Raw genomic sequence first — 20,456 nt, 5'->3', positions numbered from 1 at the left:
ATGGCAACACCTGACAGCAATGATGTCACCCCCCAGGCTGATCTCAAATGTAAAATGGGTGGCCAACCAAGATCTATTGCAGAGTTTGGCTATAGCTTTTGGGCGAGTGAGTGAGGCCCCCCTGCTGTAGGCCCCCGCGGGGCGTCGCTTGCGGAGCCTGCCGTAAAACAATATTCGCCTCCCGTACGCCAGTGCAGAGATACTATAGGCTACCATTATTTTTCAATGAAAGCCAGCGACATGTAGATATAGTAGCCTACATCCAACGTTTGTGGACGCTACAAAATTGCAAAAAAGTTGAGCTGGTTTCAGATACAGAGCTACAAATATGCTGTGTATCTTTTTATCCTTTGCATTGTGCCAGTGTGGACACGCAGCATTAGGGTGCAGTCACACCATCAAGTATGTGGCCTGATGTACAGTAGGAGTAGGCCTATACCAACCTGAGAATCACTGATAAGAGTGATCATGCTGGGGGTGGCGGTTTGAGAGAACTCTATAACCCTATAAAGGGAGGGATGGATGGATGTGGTAGAGAGAAGAGGGGTTCATTCTTTCCCTGTCGTAAGGACTTGCAGGGCCTTCTGTAGGTTCTGAATGGCAGTGGGGACGTCCTCATACTGCAGAGCACTGCCAGCGTACCTACAGTACTTCTGGGCCAGAGTGAAGTCCTCGGGCCTGAGATGCACATGGCCCCCTGGGTTGATGCTGAGCGGCGCAGAGTTGACAGGGGGCACAGATTTGGGGAACACCGGTTGGAAGGACACTCCCGTTGTGGGTGGATGCAGCTCAGCAGGAGTGTTGGCTGGCACGTGTGACCCGGATGGTGGGAGGTGGATGTTGTTGTAGTTGCTCTGATTGGGCCCGACCGCCCCCGGGCCGGAACCCGAACCCACGCTGAAGCCACTTCTAAGGAATGGGCCCTGGTTGCCCTGGGGATACGGAGGAGCAGATTCTGACATGAAGCCACCTCCAAATGAGGGCCCCGGTGCTGAAAAACCTCCACCCTCTGCGCCATACAACTCATCTGCCTCGTCATCCTGCTCCATGTCGACGGGCCCGGACTGCGGCGTTTCTCCGCTCTTCAGACAGTTGTGGATGTATGAGGACTTCCAGCGAGCGTACTTCCTGTGTTGGACGTTCTCGTCCGACAGCTCCCCGAACACCGTGAGGACATCTATTAGCAGGCTGGCGGTGTAGAAGGACTTGATCATGTTCTTGTGGAAGTTCCCTGAGCGGTCTTCATTGTCGGCATAGAGGAACAACTTCAATGCGTAGTTCTCGATGTGGGCGTTCCCCACCACCTCCTGACTGATGGAGTCATTGTCACCCAGCTCGTTCTTCATGGACTCGAGCTGGTCCATGAGTTTGGCCAGGATCTTTCGGCATTCTGGTGAGTTACTGTCCAGCTTCATACCTGCTTGCATCGCATACAGACGACAGTAGTAGGACACGACTGGATCCCTTTTTTCATGCTCCTCTGCGGTTCGCAGATAGTGTTGAATGCCTTTGAGCTGGGGCGGTAAGGCCATGTTTTGCTAGTCACACCCTAGAAGATGAGATCTATATACTGTATGTATTTATGAAGCCAGGAATAAATGCAGCATTATAAGTTTGCATGAGTGCATGCAGGTCTGTCCGTCATTTATATTGACATCCTGGACTCTCCCAAGCTGATTGATTGAAACATCTGCCCATATTTGGAGGTCCCCGGACTCTCCCAATCTGATTGATTGAAACACCTGCCCATTATCCATATATGGAGTTCCACAAACTCTCAAGATGCACGCATCATAAACATGATGTCAGACGTAAATATGCAAAACATTAGAGTGAATGTACTTGCGTGCACTAGCGCAAAATAAATTAGCGAGACACTCTTCTCGACACCAACCAAGTGACCTCAGACGTGCAGTGTTTTGAAGGAATAGAGAGGAGGCTGGGAAAGAATGGCAGTGTCCAAGGTGAAGCAGGACATGCCTCCTCCGGGAGGGTACCCCCCCATCGACTATAAGAGGAACCTGCCCAAACGAGGGCTTTCCGGCTACAGCATGTTTGGCGTGGGAATCGGGCTGATGCTGTTCGGCTACTGGAGGCTCTTCAGCTGGAACCGAGAGAGGAGGCTGCTGCTCGTGGAGGACCTGGAGGCCAGGATAGCTCTGATGCCCTTGTTGCAGGCGGAACACGACCGCCGCACGCTGCGGATGCTGCGGGAGAACCTCGAGGAAGAGGCCGTCGTCATGAAGGACGTCCCGGGTTGGAAGGTTGGGGAGAGTGTGTTCAACACGGACCGCTGGGTGCCCCCCCTCTCACAGGAGCTGTACAACCTCAGACCCCGCGAGGAGCTTTTGCACGAGCGCTTCGGGTTCCGCTGGTATGTGTAATAGAAGCGTCTATAGTCTATATAGACACTTCTTCTTTTTCATTCATAACGTATATAGATTCTATAGACGTTATGAATGAAAAAATAATAATACGGGACCATTTAGTTCCATTTGTACACAGAGTGTTACAGAACCTATAAGAGTCCATTTGGAGCCTTGGTGATCCCTGAACCTGACAGTGCTCTAGTGCAGTGATGTGATCTCCATATATGGGCATGAAAGGTACAAGTACTGACTGATAGTGGGTGGTACTAAACTAATTAAAAAAATCACACCCGTGTGAAATTAGGGGCGCTCTTGTCATCGCACATCAATTTATGTTAGCGGACATTTGACATCGCTATAAGGTCAAGGCCAAGCTCTCCCACCAACATGTGATTGGTTAGCCGATTTGCTTGTTTACATGACGTAAGTTCTCCCTTCAATGTCAATGGCGTTTAATGTTTTGATGTTTAATTTTCGTCAGCGGAATTATCAGCTCTTATCATACATCATCATGTATCATCTCATACTGGCTAATCAGAATGCCTGTTGCCTGTTTTGCTCGTTTACATATGACGTACATTTTCACTTCAATGTCAATTGAAGGGGGGAGTCAATTCAAAACCGTGTGACTTCCATTGGAGATGAATTGAAGCTGTCTCATCACCCCTTTCATCCCAGGACAATCATGAGACAATATGTCTTGTGTGGGTCCTCAGGCCAAAGAAAGAAAAACAAATAACACCCGTGTGAAGTGAGGGGTGCTCTTATCATTGTACAATCAGCATAATGTATACTATGACATCATCAGACACTATGTCATAAAATTGTCCATTCACTGTCAATGGGAAGGTAATGCGTAAAAGACAGTGTAAGACAGTGTGCATATACACTAAAATCTGAACATAAAACATACATTACAAGGTACGTATTTACCCCCTCCACCCAAATTAAGCCTATACCTCAAACAAAGTAGCCTACATCAACCTCAGGACAGCCAAGAAATTCAAGGTTTTTATCTCAATATTTAGACTATTATCAATAAATTGGTTGGCTTCATGCAACAGCATTAGATTATGCCTGTTGGACACTGATCATTTCATGCTTACGAAATAAATAAATAAATTCATAAATAAAATTTGTAAAAAATAAAAAAGTCAACATTTTATTATTTGGCTTCACCTGTTGGATATCACTAGTTACTGTACATAATTGTTAAAAAATTAATTGTGAATCATACATTATTGGATAATGTTTGCGATGGTGGAGAATGTTGCACAAAACATAATTATGGCTAGTTTGGTCATTCAAGGGTTTCTTGAAAGTAAACTACAGTTTAGCTGAACATTTTGTATCAGATTCTTCCAGATCATCAATGCGTTAAGTATTTTGCAAGCTGGAATCTTTAAGGAGCTGATGGTCAAATCTAGTTCTTACAATTTACAATTTAGCTGACGCTTAATCCAGAGCAATTTACAGTAAACAAGGGAAACATCAAATGCATAGAAATAGAAATCTAGGATCATAGTTAACAAAGTACCTGTTCTCAGTCTATAAACATTATAATATCAAGAAAAATCAATGATCTGTAGATTCTGTATAGTACAGGCATCTGTTTAATTTCCTAAAGCGTGTCCATATTTGCGCTCAACATTCATTTGGCGAAAGTGTACCGCTTTCACTGGGAGCTTTGCAAATGGGAGCTGTCTTTGCTTAATCCGAGACTATATTATCAAACGATGACCTTTCTAAAAAACTAAAGTTTAGACAAAAAATACTCACAATGTTATCACAGTGCTGAAATATATGAGTTTCAGACCGTCCCATTTTGACCTGCCCACAGGGCTCAAGACCTCGGAACCCACAAAATAATTGTCGGTAGAGTCCCCTCCCTAATTGACCCATCTAGATCAGGATATCTTTGTGGAAGGACTGCGAAAAGCTGAATTAATTTCAGCCTAGGCCTTCCTCCATGCAGTCTCCACAATCCCTCCTATTTCTCTTTACACCAGAGATCTATTATTGTTGAATGAACGAGTAGGACGGCGGTGCTGTGTCCTCCTGGTGGGGACTCCTCAGTGGCAGGTGAGACAGGTGTCCTCCTGGTGGGTGTTGTATAAAGTACTGGACCCTCGTCTGGTTCTGACAGACCGGTAGTGTGTGTGTGTGTGTGTGTGTGTGTGTGTGTGTGTGTGTGTGTGTGTGTGTGTGACAACCCGGTTGAAGTATTCCTTGGTCCGGCGGCGGACAGACGGACGGGCCCGGGAGAACAATAACATGACACGAGACAGTATCACGCTAAGACGTTCACAAGATTTTATTATACACACAGGACATATATAGCTGGATCCTAATGATGTACCTCACAACACTTGAGACATAACAAACTTACTTACTACTTACTAATTGGCACAGCAAATTAAATCGGATCGGTTACTCTATTTGGGGGAAAAAGGAAAGATAAAACAAATGAAGTATAAAAGCTTGTTGCATGAATCTTTATTGTTAGTAAAAGAGCTAGTTTTGCCTACAATCATCAAACATCACATCACAACTTGAATAATGCAAAGCGCGTAGAAACAAAAGGCTTGTGAGACAGAAACCCTTAAGAGATCTGCATGGGAGTCACGCTGTGGCCTCGGTTGGTTTTGGTTTTTTAGATTTTTCTTTCATGACATACTCCTTGTTGTACATGAAGATCATCAGGTCCACCACACGTTGGGTGTAGCCAAACTCATTGTCGTACCAGCAAACGAGTTTCACAAACTTGTTATTGAGGCACAGGCTAGCTTTAGCATCAAAGATGCAGGAGTGGGTGTTACCGAGGAAGTCAGATGACACCACATGGTCCTCGGTGTATCCCATTATACCATGCATAGGTCCACCTGCAGCGTCCTTCACTGCCTCCCTGATCATGTCTTCGGAGGCGGAAAGAGTCAGGCGGCACGTCAGGTCCACAACGGACACATCAGCCACGGGAACCCGTAGCGCTATGCCTGTCAACTTATCGTTGAGTTCAGGGATGACTTTCCCTATGGCCTTGGTGGCTCCAGTAGTAGAAGGGATGATGTTCTGAAGGGCACTTCGTCCGTCACGCCACGCCTTGTTACTGACTCCATCCACTGTCTTCTGGGTGCCTGTATATGCATGTATGGTGGTCATCAGGGCCTCTTCAATGCCAAAGCTGTCATGGATAACCTTAGCCAGGGGAGCCAGGCAGTTGGTGGTGCAGGAGGCAGTGCTGACGATTCTGTTACTGGAGGGGTTGTATTTGTCTTGGTTCACTCCCATAACAAACATGGGGACGTCGGGGGAGGGGGCAGTGATTATAACGCGCTTAGCTCCGCCCGCGAGGTGAATAGAGGCCTTCTCCAAAGTGAGGAGGTCTCCAGAGGCCTCGACAATGAACCTAGCTCCGGCCTCAGTCCAAGGGATTTCTGATGGCTTCTTACACTGATATACAAGGATGGTGTGGTCGTTGATGAAGAGCTTATTACCCTTGTAGGCGACCTTGCCCTTGAAACGTCCATGGATTGAGTCATACTTCAACATGTAGACCATGTACGCTATGTCAATGAAGGGGTGATTGATTGCCACAACTTTGATACTTTTTTTGAGGCAAGCCCTCAAAACTAGACGACCAATACGACCATAGCCATTGATTCCAACAAGAAGTTCAGTTCCCATTCTCAACTTGGTGGGTGGGCCTTGATTATATAAGGTTGAGAATTTCTGTTAAAAAGCGATTAACCTTTCTAAATACACCTCAGGGCAAGTAATCTGTGTCAAACACCCAGTACGTCCCTTTTTATCCTGCTGGTTCATCGTTATCTAGGAATATGCCTTGGCCATGGCGTAACACAGTTGTAGCACAAACCGTTGACCAAATATGGATTGCCACAGAAATTATGCCACAGCAACAAAGAGAAAACAGCATGTTACACCACAAATACTAATACAACAAATAATGTATGTGTGCTCACCAGAGGGGATAAACCCCACAGTCCTGCAAGCAGCCCTAAAAGCTATACCTGTACCGTACCTGTCCCAATGCTACTTTAAAATCATACACAGCACAATTACCACTGGGGTTGATGATCAGATCAGGTGATCGGAAATCGGGGCCAATCGCATCATTATTTTCGAAATTGGATCGGGAGCAAAAAAATGTGATCGGGACATCCCTTGTATCAATATCATATCCATAATATTATAGATATTAGACTGCATATTGTCTGTGATTTTGGATATTGTAGCATATATAAGTGCTCTATAAAAATATACTTCGGGGTCTGGAAAATTCTTCTTTAAAAAATCACACCCGTGTGAAGTGAGGGGCGCTAATATATTAAAGTCTAACTCATGTTGATTAGGTGATGTAATGGTGATGTAAAACAAACGGTGCCAAACACAAACATTAAACGCCATTAACAAGAGACAATATGACGTAATGAGGCACATTATGACATACATTTCCCCTTCATTGTCAATGGCGTTTTTAAAACAAACATTGAACTAAAAACAAACATTAAACCTGTATGAGGGGCAAAAATATACATATCGGATCAGGAAAAATCGGTATCGGCAGATACTCAAAATCTAATGATCGGAATCGGATCAGGAGCAAAAAAACGTGATGGAGACATCCCTAATTACATTTAAACCATAGGCTAACAAATATGGACAAAGGGAACGGGTCTTCATTAGGTATAGAACCAGAAGCCCCAGAAGTATACCCTACTTTATCATTCATTTAAAAATAATGTAACCATAAACTAAACGCATATCATGATTGAAAAAATACTTTAAACTAGCAATTGAATACATAAATAATGAATGAAAATGTTTACTGCGGTAATAAAATCAAGTGTAAAGTCCGGCCAAACCCTCATTCACTTGAATGCAGTGCTTCTGCAGCCAGCAAATCCATCTGTACCGCTGGGAGTTGTGCTGGTGTCCGCTGACCTATGCACCGGAAGTGTTTGGGTCACGTTGGGAAAACAACCATTCACGTCTGCATCTCAGTGGTGGAAACAGCAGCAGCCGGCGGCGAGAGCTGGGAAGGTCAGTGGTGAGGTATGCGATAGTGTGAAGCATTTCAGTGCGGTATCAAATGCTCACTATATCATTGTAGATTTCGGAAGGACCATTCCTTCTACTGGGCTGGCATGCATCGTTGGACGATCAATGGATGGATAGCATTTTTCCCCAAACCGGCATTTAGAGATTGTGCCGCCTTTATAGTCGCTGCCAGCTGATGACAGAACACCTGCTGTACCTTCATGCACGTGAGAGTCATGTCAACAGGTGACAGAAACACCAGAAGCAACATGATGTCAGAGATCCACATGGGAGTAGCGCTATTATCGCTATTATTAGGCCTCGGCTGGTGTTGTTTCGTCGGCTGGTGTTGTTTCGTCCCCTGGTTTTGTTTCTTCGGCTGGTTTTGTTTCGTCCGCTGGTTTTGTTTCTTCCCCTGGTTTTGTTTCATCTGCTGGTATTGTTTGGTCAGCTGGTATTGTTTGGTCTGCTGGTTTGGCCTCTTCGTCAGCTGGCTTTGTTTGGTCGGCTGGTTTTGGTTTTGTTCTTTTAGATTTACTGGGCGGAGGAAACTCCTTTCTGTGCATGAATATGACCAGGTCAGCAACACGGTGAGTGTAGCCATACTCATTGTCGTACCAGGCAACGATTTTCACGAACCTGTCGTTCAGGGCCATGCCAGCTGTAGCATCAAAGACAGCGGAGTGGGTGTTACTAAGGAAGTCAGAGGACACCACCATGTCATCGGTGTATCCCAGTATACCATGCATAGGACCTTGTGAAGCGGCCTTCATTGCCTTCTTGATCTCTTCGTAGGGGGCGGGACGAGACAGACGGCACGTCAGGTCCACAACGGACACATCAGCGATGGGAACCCGGAACGCCATGCCTGTCAACTTATCTTTGAGTTCAGGGATGACTTTCCATATGGACTTGGCGGCTCCAGTAGTAGAAGGGATGATGTTCTGAAGGGCACCTCGTCCGTCACGCCACGACTTGCCACTGGCACCATCCACTGCTTTCTGGGTGCCTGTATATGCATGTATGGTGGTCATCAGGGCCTCTTCAATGCCAAAGTTGTCATTGATGACCTTAGCCACGGGAGCCAGGCAGTTGGTGGTGCAGGAGGAAGTGCTGACGACCGTGTGAACAGCGGGGTCGTATAAGTGCTCGTTAACGCCCATAACAAACATTTTGGCGTCGGGGGAGGGGGAGGTGACTATCACACGCTTAGCTCCGCCCTGCAGGTGAGCAGAGGCCCTCTCCACACTGAGGTAGTCTCCGGAGGCCTCGACAACAAAACGTGCTCCGGCTTCACCCCATGGGATCTCTGATGGCTTCCGACACTGGTATACCGTGATGATGTGGTCGTTGATCGAGAGGTTCTTACCGATGTGGCAGACCTTCCCAGGGAACGGTCTGTGGGTGGAGTCATACTTGAACATGTAGACCATGTACTGTATGTCAATGAAGGGGTGATTGATGGCCACGACTTTGATACCCTTTTTGATGCACGCTCTCAGAATCAGACGACCAAAACGACCAAAGCCATTGATTCCAACGGTGAGTTCTGGGGTGCCTGCCGTTTCCTGCATTCCCAACATTGTGGGTGGGTCCTGAGGTCCCAGATGATTGAAAACCCTGACGTAGTGTGAATAATGCTTCTACGGATGTTTTGACGCAATTTTCTTTGCACGACTCATGGTACATTCCTTTTATCCTGTTGATTGACGTTATGCAGGTGTATGCCTTGGGCATGACATAACACAGTTGTAGCACAAACCGTTGCCCAAATATGGACTTCCAGGGAGTTTTATTTCACACTGAGATTGCTACTCAACTTGCACCCCAGGACCAAGCCCCCAGCTCGGCCATCCTGGTGGCCAACAAGTGCAGCTGGGACCCCTTACATGAATGAGTTACCAATGGGCTCGATATCACAAGCTTGCACACAAGCTTGTTCACATGGATTGCGCACAAAGGTGACACTACTATGTGATACATTACTCTGTGATACAAAACGACACGGGGGAGTCCCGCAACGTCATCGTTCCCAAACACGGAAGACAGTGTAAAAAGGGAGTATATATGTGCTGGCGACCAACTCCATACAAGTGATAAAGAGAATGGGAGGGGATTGTTGGCTAGCACTCTGGTTCTTTTATAACTCTGCCTGCCCCAATACAGGGTAGCAAACAGCTCACTATAGGGTGAGCTCTTCTATGTATCTTGTGAGTCGTATCCTCACTCCTTTATTATGCCTGGCTCCCCATCTCTTTTTTAAAGTCGTCAACATTAATTCTGAATATGTATTTTTCTTTTACTGTTTGTATGTCGTATTGTTGCTTGTCATTTGAGAGGATGAGCTCTTGGCAAAAATGGAGCGTTGCCTGGACCCTTTGTAATTTGCATACAGGGCTAAGAGAGCCTGAGGTGTCTGATGCTACCATCACCTTATTGAACCTATAGTGTAAACACCTGGAAGACAGCAAGAAACATGCTAGGCTGCTTTTTGTCGATTTCTCATCAGCCTTTAACATCATTCAGTCATACTTGTTTGACTTTGGCTTAAGGGCAGTCCATACTGTCTCCGACCATCAAACTTTTCGTTTGTCTGATCTGATCTTTCCAACGAAAAGTTTGGTGGTCGGAGACAGTATGCCCTTTAGACTCAGGTTGGGTTCTGGACTCCTCACAAATAGAACCCAGTGGGTAAGGGTGAACGGGAAGATGTCTGGTGAACATAATCCACCAGCTCACCCCAAGTTTGTGTTCTTTTCCCACTCTTGTATATCCTGTACACTAACAAGCACTCCCCAAAAACTGTTCATTATGGTAAACTGTTGTGGATTATTGCATGCCCCCCATGGTACAGGTACATTATTATACATACTGTAGATATTGTATGATGCATAAGTGTAAGTTAACATGGTAGCCTATATATGCCTACATATAGAGAGGCTGATATTGCTATGGAGACCATTTCTATAGATTGCCATTATTTACACTCACTTGAAGAAAGCCCGTAAGCCGTATGCCAAATTTGTTTGGTATAGGATGTCCGCAGAGTGCAGGCTGCGCATCTTTGTAATTGTCCTATAATCAGCAGAGGTGGACACACTTCCTTGTGTCCATTGTGTTGGCCACAATGGACTATAGACCGTAAGGCTATGAAGCAATATAGAACTGGGCATAACGGGCAACGGATAAGGCAATGGCACGTGGCACGGTGATTGGTTTAATTATTGTATAGCCCAAACCACACCTATGTATAATGGATGTATTTAGGGATATAGACAGGTGAGGTAACCAAAATACCAACTTTAGTGGGGGAACACTCCTTCCCCACTGCTAAATCCCCAAATTGTATATTTAGAATGCTCGAACGAAAATGGAGCCCTATATGATCTATATCTTGCGCTATTTTGAAAAACCTTTTTAAATAGTTCAAATAGCCGATCTACAAGCTCAAAATGTGTCGATGTAGATTGGCTAGGTTTTTTTTTATTGTAAAAAATAGAAAATATGTTTAGGGATAAGGGCCCGGGGTAATGGGTGGCTCAAGATAGGGCCCTTTGCTTTGTGTATGTCCGTACATATTCTACAAGGATCTGCTGTGAGAATAGTCACACCCGGGGCCACATTGTATAACCCAGCCAGCAGTATGGAAGCATTATGGCGATAGCACACCTTGACAAAATATGACATTATCGGTGACACTGATGCAAAAATAATTAAGTCAAATTTAATATATGATATTAAGTGCATTATTATTCACTGATACTTTATAAAATGAATCGATACATTATTGCTCATGGCCACTGGTGAATTGCCATGACTATTGTAATGGCAATTAAATCTTAAAATCAATCCTAAAGGAGACTGGTACCAGTGAAGTGCAGCTAAAACAGCTAAAATATATGCCATTCATTGTAGGGGGAAGGCAGCCCACGTATATATACACTATTTTATGATCATTGTCACATGACCCACAAGACAATTTAGTGATAAAATCATATTTCTGAATGTTTCTGCAAGACATCTGCAGAATTTGTTGTGCCATACTTGTTTAGTAACCCCTCAACGTTTCATTCAAATTTGAGGTAGATCAGACTCGATTCATGATTTATTTTCTTGAGGCGGGAAATGACCTGGACATTAAATAAAATACATTTAATAAAAATAAAATAAACTTTAAATGTTAACTATTTAAAATATAAAAGATCAGTTTATTAATCAGGACAAAAGTTTTTTATGTTAAAATACATAACAGATAAAGTATAATGAATACAATTTAAATAAAATAACTCACGAGATCGATACCACAAATAAAACTAGACTAAAACGAAGGTACTATACTGTTCCTGAAGAAACAGTATTAAGATATTCTATTCCCAAAAACATTTTGTAAGTCTGAACAAAGCTTCTAGTTGAAAATATGGCAGAGTTAGAGTGTGTCAAAGTTTCGAGTTATAATGAAGAATTTAAGAATAGCAACACAACAAGAGAATAAAACTGTATGGTTTGCAAAGACATCACACTGAGGGGCGCCTTAGACAAGCATGACATGTCCATAGACTTGGCTGCCAAATGACGTCACGGGGGGAGGATGATAAGACGAACATAAAAAAGTCAATAGACTTGGCTACCTACCACATGTTGCACACAAATTCCAGATGTAGGAGGGGCTAGCTTTATAGCGTTTCTAAAATGTTTCTAAGAAAGCATAGCTACAAGCTCATAACGTGGCACAAAGTGGCGTGCTATGAGCTTGTATATCTGCTATTTTTGAATAGCCAAAGTAAAAAATAATGGTTGAAGTAATTACAATCTAAAATGACACAGATGCTTTCCCAGTCTTAATGGGTTAAAAACAAACAAAATAGCAGAGAAGCATTATAACGGCTTGTAGTCCAACTTTGACTCCAATTTCTTGGAATCTGCCACCTTGCGCACAGCTTTCATGAAGTCTTCCTGAGTCACGTACTCGCGGTCCGTGCGGATGGCGAACAGGCCCGCCTCTGTGCACACGTTTCTCAGATCGGCTCCGTTGAATCCGTCCGACAGCTTCACGATGGCTTCGTAATCCATCTCTCCGTGTTTGGTGATCGGACCGGAGTGAATCTTGAGGATGTCCAGACGAGCCTGCTCGTTGGGCAGCTCAATGTGGATCTTACGGTCCAGCCTGCCGGGACGCAGCAGGGCAGGATCCAGGGTGTCAGGTCTGTTGGTGGCCATTATCATCTTGACCCGGTGCAGGGTGTCAAAGCCGTCCATCTGGTTCAACAGCTCCATCAGGGTTCTCTGGATCTCTCTGTCCGCCGAGGTTCCCTCCGAGAAGCGGCGGCCGCCGATGGCGTCGATCTCGTCCATGAAGATGATGCAGGGCTGGTGGTCTCTGGCGTAGTGGAACATCTCCCTGATCAGCCGCGCACTCTCGCCAATGTACTTGTCCACGATGGAACTGGACACCACCTTGAGGAAGTTGCAGTCCAGCTGACTGGCCACGGCTCTGGCCAGCAGTGTCTTCCCGGTGCCTGGGGGTCCGTAGAGCAGACAGCCCTTCGGAGGAACGATTCCCACTCTGAGGAACAGCTCAGGGTTGGTCAGAGGCAGTTCGATCACCTCTCTCAGCTCGCGGATCTGCTCGGACAAGCCTCCAATCTCGGAGTACGAGACGCTGCCGGGGTCCTCGTGAGACATGTTGTAGACCAGGGGGTCCACCTCTCTTGGCAGGTACCTCATTATAGTCAGGGTGGTCATGTCTAGTGCCACTCTGGTGCCTGGCTTGAGCTGGGACTTATCCAATTGTCTGCGACATCCAACCACGTATCGAGGCCCATTGGTGGCCTTGACAATGATCTTCTCCTCAGTCAGCTGTTTGAGCACCTCTCCTATAATCTGTGCAACACTTTGCAGAGCTTTGAGGTCATTTTCTGACTTCTCGTACTGCTTAGTTTGCTCTCTAAGTTGCTCCCACAGTTCTTTTAAGTGACCATCGACCTCAATGTGTTCAAGTAATTTCTTTCTGTAATCCAACAATGCCTTCTCCCTGTTGTCCTCCATGATGCAGCACTGAATCTCCTTTCTATTAATATAGGCCTCTGTCTTGAATATGATGTAACACAGCCCTTGGCCAAATATGGACCTATTGTTTTATTAATAAAATGTAATGCTACACTGTGTTACATGTTATTCATTGGTTTATTAATAAAATGTAGGCCCAATGACATTATATGACTCTGTTTTGCTTTGCAGCTTGAGTGGCCCATTTTAGATGAACACCTTTAATGTAAATTGAGCCACTAACAAAGAATGCGACAAAATATGTGATGAAGGCCATCATAACATGTATAACATAACATTTTGTTTTAATATATGGGCATTTCTTTTTATTAATTTATCAACCTCATCATTGACAATTGCTTGTTTTAACCTGGCATTTACCCTGAGCAGTCATCATATGACTGATGTGATTGCATCATATCAGAAGATGTGATGCATTGCATCTCCATCTCCCACCATAACTCCCACCATAATAACCATAGGCCAATCAAAGCTGTTTTATTATATGTCAAGTAGCCTAACTGTGGCAAGAATCATGTGCATCCAGGGCTGTTCAACTTTAAAGAGCAAGGAGATAATAGGCTCAAAAACAGTGGCCTGTCTTACCTGATGGTGGTTCATTTTACATGAAAAGGCTGCACATATAACTGTACAAACAAAATAACAGGTAACACAATTGCATGATGGTAACCATGGCAACGAATGCTGTCTGTTTCCTGTTTCTGCACAAGGAGGGCGAGTGTTTTTTTATACCCAGGCAGCACCCTAATCAAGGGAACTTGATTCAGCTGGAGGGGCACTTCCTGACGAACCTCCCGAGAGCACTTAAAAAAGGGCCACTCCACTCAGTGCTAGCCTGGCTAATAAGCCAGACCGAATCAGCCGTTGGCAAAATAAAATTGCCTGGCGGCGGATGATTTGAGTCTGGGTTATTATTATTAACCAGGCTAAGTCAGTGCCACATGCATTCCTACAACTCTGCATCCCTGAGTCAAGACCTGAGCTCTGCTGCCACCTGGAGGACTGTTGACTACATGCATCCCATCTTCACCCTGGACAAGGACACCCTCAACATCACTTAAGGCAGGCTGTGTGTAAATGACCCAAGGCACTGTACTGTCTTTGTAATTATTTGCATGCAACATGTCATACTTCTATTTCGAAGGGGTTTTTTGGTCTTGAGTTCAGTGTGTGGCTGAGAGCCTGGTAACTTTCCACTGGGGGTTTCCTTGATTAGTTATTGCACTCACCTGGCTGCTCAGAATCAGAAGGAAATGTTTGAGGCAAGCAGCAGCAGTTTTAGCACCCAGCTAGAACGGGAACAAGGTAATGTGTTTGTGTTTCTGTGCATTTACTCTGGATATGTTTATATTAACAGAGAGGTGTTGCTTTCATGTAGCCTAAACATTGTGTTTATTCATGATTATGTTTGTGTGTGTGTGTGTGTGTTTTAAAGGCCCATTCTCTATGTTATTATTTTATGACCTGGTTTGTAATGTTTGTATGTTGTAAGAGCTCATTTCATCTTGTTTTTCTGTCCTATAGTTATTACGGTGTCTGTCGAGAAAAAAGGTGTTTCACACAAAGGAAACCTTCTGGAAACATCAGTACCCTTCACCATTCTCTGGCTTGGGTTCGCTACACCGTGAGTAACGCACGCACGCGCGCACGTACACACACAGTATTGTAAAATAATTTGGGGCCCCCCAAAAATAATTTGGTGACCGACCCACGGGTTGAGAACCCCTGATATAAACACTATTGAGAATGAGTTCCATTTCATTTTTTTTACTGCCCATTGTACCTTGAGCTACATCAAATTTTGTTTGGATTTTTTAACTAAGATATTCGCGCTTGCAAAAAAGGATTCGTCCGTCCTCTATACTATATCATACTATAATCATCATACTATACTGGAGATAAGCCTTTCCACTGTAATGCATGTTACAAGAGTTTCAGTGAGTTATGTGGCCTGAACACACACCAGCAGGTCCACACTGGAGAAAAACCTTTCCACTGTAATACATGTGACAAGAGTTTTAGTAGGTCTGGTAGCCTGAGGTCACACAGTTATTCAAGTAGCCTAAAGAATCACCAGCGTACTCACACCAAGGGACAATCATCTCCACTGTAAACAGTGTGAGAATTAACCAGCTGTATGTTGGTAGGGAAGGTGGTTATACATGAAAACATATTTTAAAATATCTTTACATTTATTTATTTTTCATATCCCATTTCTGCAAAGCAGCAAGCTATATATGACAGACAGAGGCCATAGGCCGCGGCGGCCACGGACCCTCATTATTTGATACCGTTTTGATTTCGAAGCTAGGCTGTTCCCCCACTTTACCTGCATACTCTGCTTGGCATACCAGTATGCCAGTATGCATCCAGGCACACCCCTCTGCTTCAGTTTGACAAAGAGCTTGTAGTGGTTAATAAAGTGGTTAATAAAGTATGTGTGTGTGTCGCCTGTAGTAAAGTAAAACAAACAACAGACAGACAATGTGTTTATTGACAGGATAGATATGAACATTATGGAGGCTCTTTAACGTAATGCTTCTCAAACATTTTTTATAAAGTAATGGTACCAGTAGCAGACAGTGTTACATGGCATAGAGCAGAACACCATTGAACACAGAGCGGTTGTATGAGTCATCAAAGAGCCTGTAATAATAATGTAAACGCATGTCAACAGTGTCTCCCTCCTCCAGCTCTACCATCATTCCACTAGATATCTGGTCAACATCTCCACTATTGTATCCACAGTTAAATAAGAGTCTCTGCTGATTCTTATACATGTGGACACAGAAAGTCTCTGACCACCTGTTAACTGCAGCATATGTGAAGTGATAGAGTCCTTTGACAGGCGCAGAGAAGACCCCTGAGTACACATAAGAGAACACCATTACATTAATAGAAATTAAAAATACAATTATAAAAATAAAAACCATTCATTTAAAAAGTCAGATCTACATGTTGTGTGAGTTAAGAGGTTACATTCCTCATCTCCTCTGGACTGTTGTTTTCAATGTGAAACACACAGTGGTGGAAAGTAACTATATGTACATTTACTTAAGCACTGTGTACTTAAGTACAATGTTTTGGTATTTGTAGTTTACTTGAGTATTTCCAATTTCCAATACTTTTACTTATACTTTTACTCCACTATATTTATTTGAAGATTTTTGGCACGTATTTTCTGCATAATGAATACTTTCACTTGTACTACTTTAAGTACCTTTTTACTTTTACTCAAGCACATTTTGAATTCCGGACTTTTACTTGTAACAGAGTAGTTCTATATTGCAGTATTGATACTTTTACTTAAGTAAAAACCCTTTGCACTACCTGTAGATGGATTGTAGGCGTTGCCGATGTTAGTATTGACTTTCTTGTAGATCAGAGTGGTGGTAGAAGTATATGGTCCAACTTGTCCAACATTACCCAAACCAGCAGAGAAAGCCACCTTAGGTTTGTCTGTCAACACAGGAGGAGCATTATCAAACAGTTTAAATATTATAAAAGCATAATATTATATTAAGCCAATAGAGGGTATGCACGTGACATCATCGTCATATACGCAGGAGCACTTGCGGAGTAGCAAAACACTACTTTCTGGCCTTGACAGCCCATACATCCACACAGAAACATCCTATCTAACATTAACCCATTCAGGATGGGAACCCCTTTTGGTGTTTTAAGCAGATGGTGTTTAGTGTGCAGATCTATGAGTGCCGTGCTACGAGCTTGTAGATCTGCTATTTTTGAAAAATCGTGAAAATATGGTGCAAATCATTGAATATATATTCTTTCAGAGTGCGTTTTTTGCTTTGCTTCTGGGGGGGTCCATGGAACAACATATTTTCAGCTGGGGGTCAGCGGCCAATTACATATATTTTTGGGGGTCCTTGACATTAAAGTGTTTGAGAACATAAAAAGTCTTCTGAAGAAGGCTCTGCCGAAACGCGTTAGCGTTCGCAAATAAACATGAGAAATTGCATCTGAGCCAGTCTTTTATTTTGGAATGCCGCTTTTTACATTTAGTTGGTTTATGAGTTAAATACTCCATTAATTACTTGAACCCTAGTACCCCTGTTCTGGTGCAAAAATAACAGATCTCTTGCATGTGTTGAACTGGGCCATGTTGTGCACTTGTAGATCTGCTATTTCCAGCAAAAACAGGGTCCTTGGGGATCCAAAAAACTGTAAACAACACCTTAATGGTCAGATCCTCACTGACATTTAATAGTGGAAGACGGTAAAGTCATTACTTTGGTTAAATGTAACATGTTGTGAGTGTGACAGTACCATCAATATGAATTACTCATTAATAACCACTTAAACCTGATGGGGTCCCCCAGGGCTGTATAAAAGGGCTGCTAGTATTTCCCTCTGATTGCTCTCAGCACTCATCAGAATGTGATTGGTTGTAAGACTAGCCCAGGCTCATATGGTCATCAGAATGTGATTGGTTGTACGACTAGCCCGGGCTATATACGGGTCAGAATGTGATTGGTTGTAAGACTAGCCCAGGCTCGTATGGTCATCAGAATGTGATTGGTTGTAAGACTAGCCCAGGCTCGTATGGTCATCAGAATGTGATTGGTTGTAAGACTAGCCCAGGCTCGTATGGTCATCAGAATGTGATTGGTTGTAAGACTAGCCCAGGCTCTATATGTGTCAGAATGTGATTGCTTGTAAGACTATAGCCCAGGCTCTATATGGTCATTTGAAATGTTTTTCCACATACCCTGAAGTGTCAGTTACTTGCCCAAACGTTGGTTTCTAATCTGTATTCTCTTCATCCTATAATAAATTCTTGGCACTTTAGCTATACCAGTTTGTGCGGCCACTATTTTCTATTTCAAAGACTACCTTTCTGTTTATTCTGCCTTGGATCGGCAACACTACCAACATTATTATTACAATAACACAACATTATAATATTCTATTTGGATTGGTGTGCGTAGCATCCTTTTGCACAGTATTTCCCTCTTCCATGGTTCCCAAACCGTGGTGCGTGCATGAGCGAGTGTCTTCTAGGGGGTGCGTGACATGAAAAGGCTAATGGTGCACGTGGTGCTATGGTTTTATTTTAAATGGCCTATTTTAACATAATTATTATGCCAATATATGGCAGGTATATGCAGAATATAGCCTATGCTGCATATTCAGGTTCATATGTACATACTGTATATGTGGAAATATGTCTCTAATATATAGGTGGGGGGGGGGGAACCTCTGCTCTACACCAAATCTCATATAGCTTTATATATATCTCATATAGCAGATCTACAAGCTCACAACATGTCACATTACGTTATGAGCTTGTAGATCTGCAAAAGAAAAAGCCAAATGTGTGCCAAAGAATAGTAGATCATTTAATTTTCTATGCATATTTGGGGAATAATGTGCAGTAAATTCTTCATACATAATGAAGACTGAACATAATGTTTACTGAGCATATACTTACAGTATCATATTTTATATTAGTACCGTATATCATACTTAAAGTACCATACCATTAAAAAAGTGGAAATATGAGTACCTTGTACTCCGTTTAATTGAACCTTTTGGGGATTTTTTTATATACATGTATACTTAATAATATGTTAGTATATTATATTTATAAAACATACTTACCAATCCACTCTTGGCTTTCAGCAGCAGTCAGCCTGGTTTCTTTGGTGGTCAGCTGAGCAAGATGAGCTGAAATCAGTACATTAGTCAGTCATACAGTAAATACTCATGCACTATCACTGTTGAGTGAGTAAGCGCCATTATGGATTATATGGATCACCTGTACAATACAGTAAATATATTCTCTGAGATAAAGTAATTAAATGAGTAGTTCATGCAAAATATGACTTAACTAGAACTGCACTCTGTTGAGTGTATAATTTATTTATTTTAAAGTGTCAATTGATTTAAATTTACTTAATCTTGGACTATAGTGATATTAATACTAAATGCTTCTGTTTATATGTAATTTGTAAGTTGATTAGCGGTATACTGTGGTTACTTTTGATGTGTATGCACCGTCCCAGCAAATGACGTAATAACTACTTGTGCCTGATACGGCAGTGGTGCCAGATTACATACATGTATACACAGGAGCATTACCTTTAATCCTCCCGACACTAAAACATATCGTCATTACGTCACCATCGAAAACCAATTACACTCTGGCATTGGGTCCTTTAATCCACATCTTTATTACGTCATCATTGAGAGCTAGTTATACCAGTTCTACCCTGACGTCATATGCTGGGACGGTGCATACGCATCGAATATGCTGGGACGGTGCATACGCATCGAATATCGTCCTGGGCGAAACTAGTACTTGCGCGCTCTGCTTGCGCAAGTAATTACACACCCTATGAAGCCTTGAATTCATGGACATTTTTGAGGGGTGCTAGCCCCTCCTATGCTCAGCTTTGTCTGTTTGTGTGACCACAAACACGATGATTTGATTGGCTGATCACCCCATAGCGATGATTTAATTGGCTGAGCACAGAATGTGATGATGATGATAAGAGCGCCCCTCACTTCACACATTTTTTGTTTGTTTTTGTCACAGTTTCTGTCACATAATTTGATGACCGGCTGAGTTGTGGTCAGTTCAAGGCTTCGTGGGGTGTGTAAGTGTAACTGATGAGTAATTTTGGGTGAACTATACTAATTAACCCAAAGTCTTTAGGTCGCTTCATATAAGAACTGTGTTTGAAAAATAAACCGACCACCCCGGCCTTTCTGTCAGGAGAGTGTTTGTGTGTCGTTAATGATGTCCATTCATATTTGATACAGTCAGTTTCTGGAGAAAATTGAATTAATGTGGCCGCAAAAGCCTTGAAACTACATATGAAAGCAATGTTACTCTTTGGGTATATTTGTACATTTACACCTTCAGTCGATGAAAAGGCTGGGGTGATCGGTTTATTTTTCAAACAGTTCTTATATGAGGCGATCTAAAATCCCCCT

At 43.2% G+C, this 20,456-nt stretch overlaps 5 protein-coding genes across 5 annotated transcripts; 1 reads left to right on the top strand and 4 right to left on the bottom strand.

Moving 5' to 3' along the window:
* Positions 1 to 548: 548 nt before the first annotated feature.
* LOC308328003 (vacuolar protein sorting-associated protein VTA1 homolog) lies at positions 549 to 1,532 on the bottom strand (the record flags this gene model as incomplete). Its single annotated transcript, XM_080781676.1, has 1 exon — positions 549 to 1,532. One exon carries the CDS (start codon positions 1,530 to 1,532, stop codon positions 549 to 551), a length of 984 nt encoding a protein of 327 aa, XP_080637802.1.
* Positions 1,533 to 1,949: 417 nt separating this feature from the next.
* Positions 1,950 to 2,384, top strand: LOC308327929 (NADH dehydrogenase [ubiquinone] 1 alpha subcomplex subunit 13-like; the record flags this gene model as incomplete). Its single annotated transcript, XM_080781577.1, has 1 exon — positions 1,950 to 2,384. The coding sequence occupies one exon, from the start codon at positions 1,950 to 1,952 to the stop codon at positions 2,382 to 2,384; it is 435 nt and encodes a 144-aa protein (XP_080637703.1).
* A 2,607-nt stretch (positions 2,385 to 4,991) lies between these two features.
* LOC308328370 (glyceraldehyde-3-phosphate dehydrogenase 2-like) lies at positions 4,992 to 6,053 on the bottom strand (the record flags this gene model as incomplete). Its single annotated transcript, XM_080782146.1, has 1 exon — positions 4,992 to 6,053. The coding sequence occupies one exon, from the start codon at positions 6,051 to 6,053 to the stop codon at positions 4,992 to 4,994; it is 1,062 nt and encodes a 353-aa protein (XP_080638272.1).
* A 1,688-nt stretch (positions 6,054 to 7,741) lies between these two features.
* Positions 7,742 to 9,010, bottom strand: LOC308328369 (glyceraldehyde-3-phosphate dehydrogenase 2-like; the record flags this gene model as incomplete). Its single annotated transcript, XM_080782145.1, has 1 exon — positions 7,742 to 9,010. The coding sequence occupies one exon, from the start codon at positions 9,008 to 9,010 to the stop codon at positions 7,742 to 7,744; it is 1,269 nt and encodes a 422-aa protein (XP_080638271.1).
* A 3,292-nt stretch (positions 9,011 to 12,302) lies between these two features.
* Positions 12,303 to 13,472, bottom strand: LOC308327865 (26S proteasome regulatory subunit 10B-like; the record flags this gene model as incomplete). Its single annotated transcript, XM_080781436.1, has 1 exon — positions 12,303 to 13,472. One exon carries the CDS (start codon positions 13,470 to 13,472, stop codon positions 12,303 to 12,305), a length of 1,170 nt encoding a protein of 389 aa, XP_080637562.1.
* Positions 13,473 to 20,456: the final 6,984 nt, after the last annotated feature.

This window comes from Protomyctophum bolini (genome assembly GCF_963924005.1).
Source record: "Protomyctophum bolini genome assembly, chromosome: 14".
Classification (NCBI taxonomy): domain Eukaryota; kingdom Metazoa; phylum Chordata; class Actinopteri; order Myctophiformes; family Myctophidae; genus Protomyctophum; species Protomyctophum bolini.
This window is presented reverse-complemented; position numbering and strand designations above follow the sequence as displayed.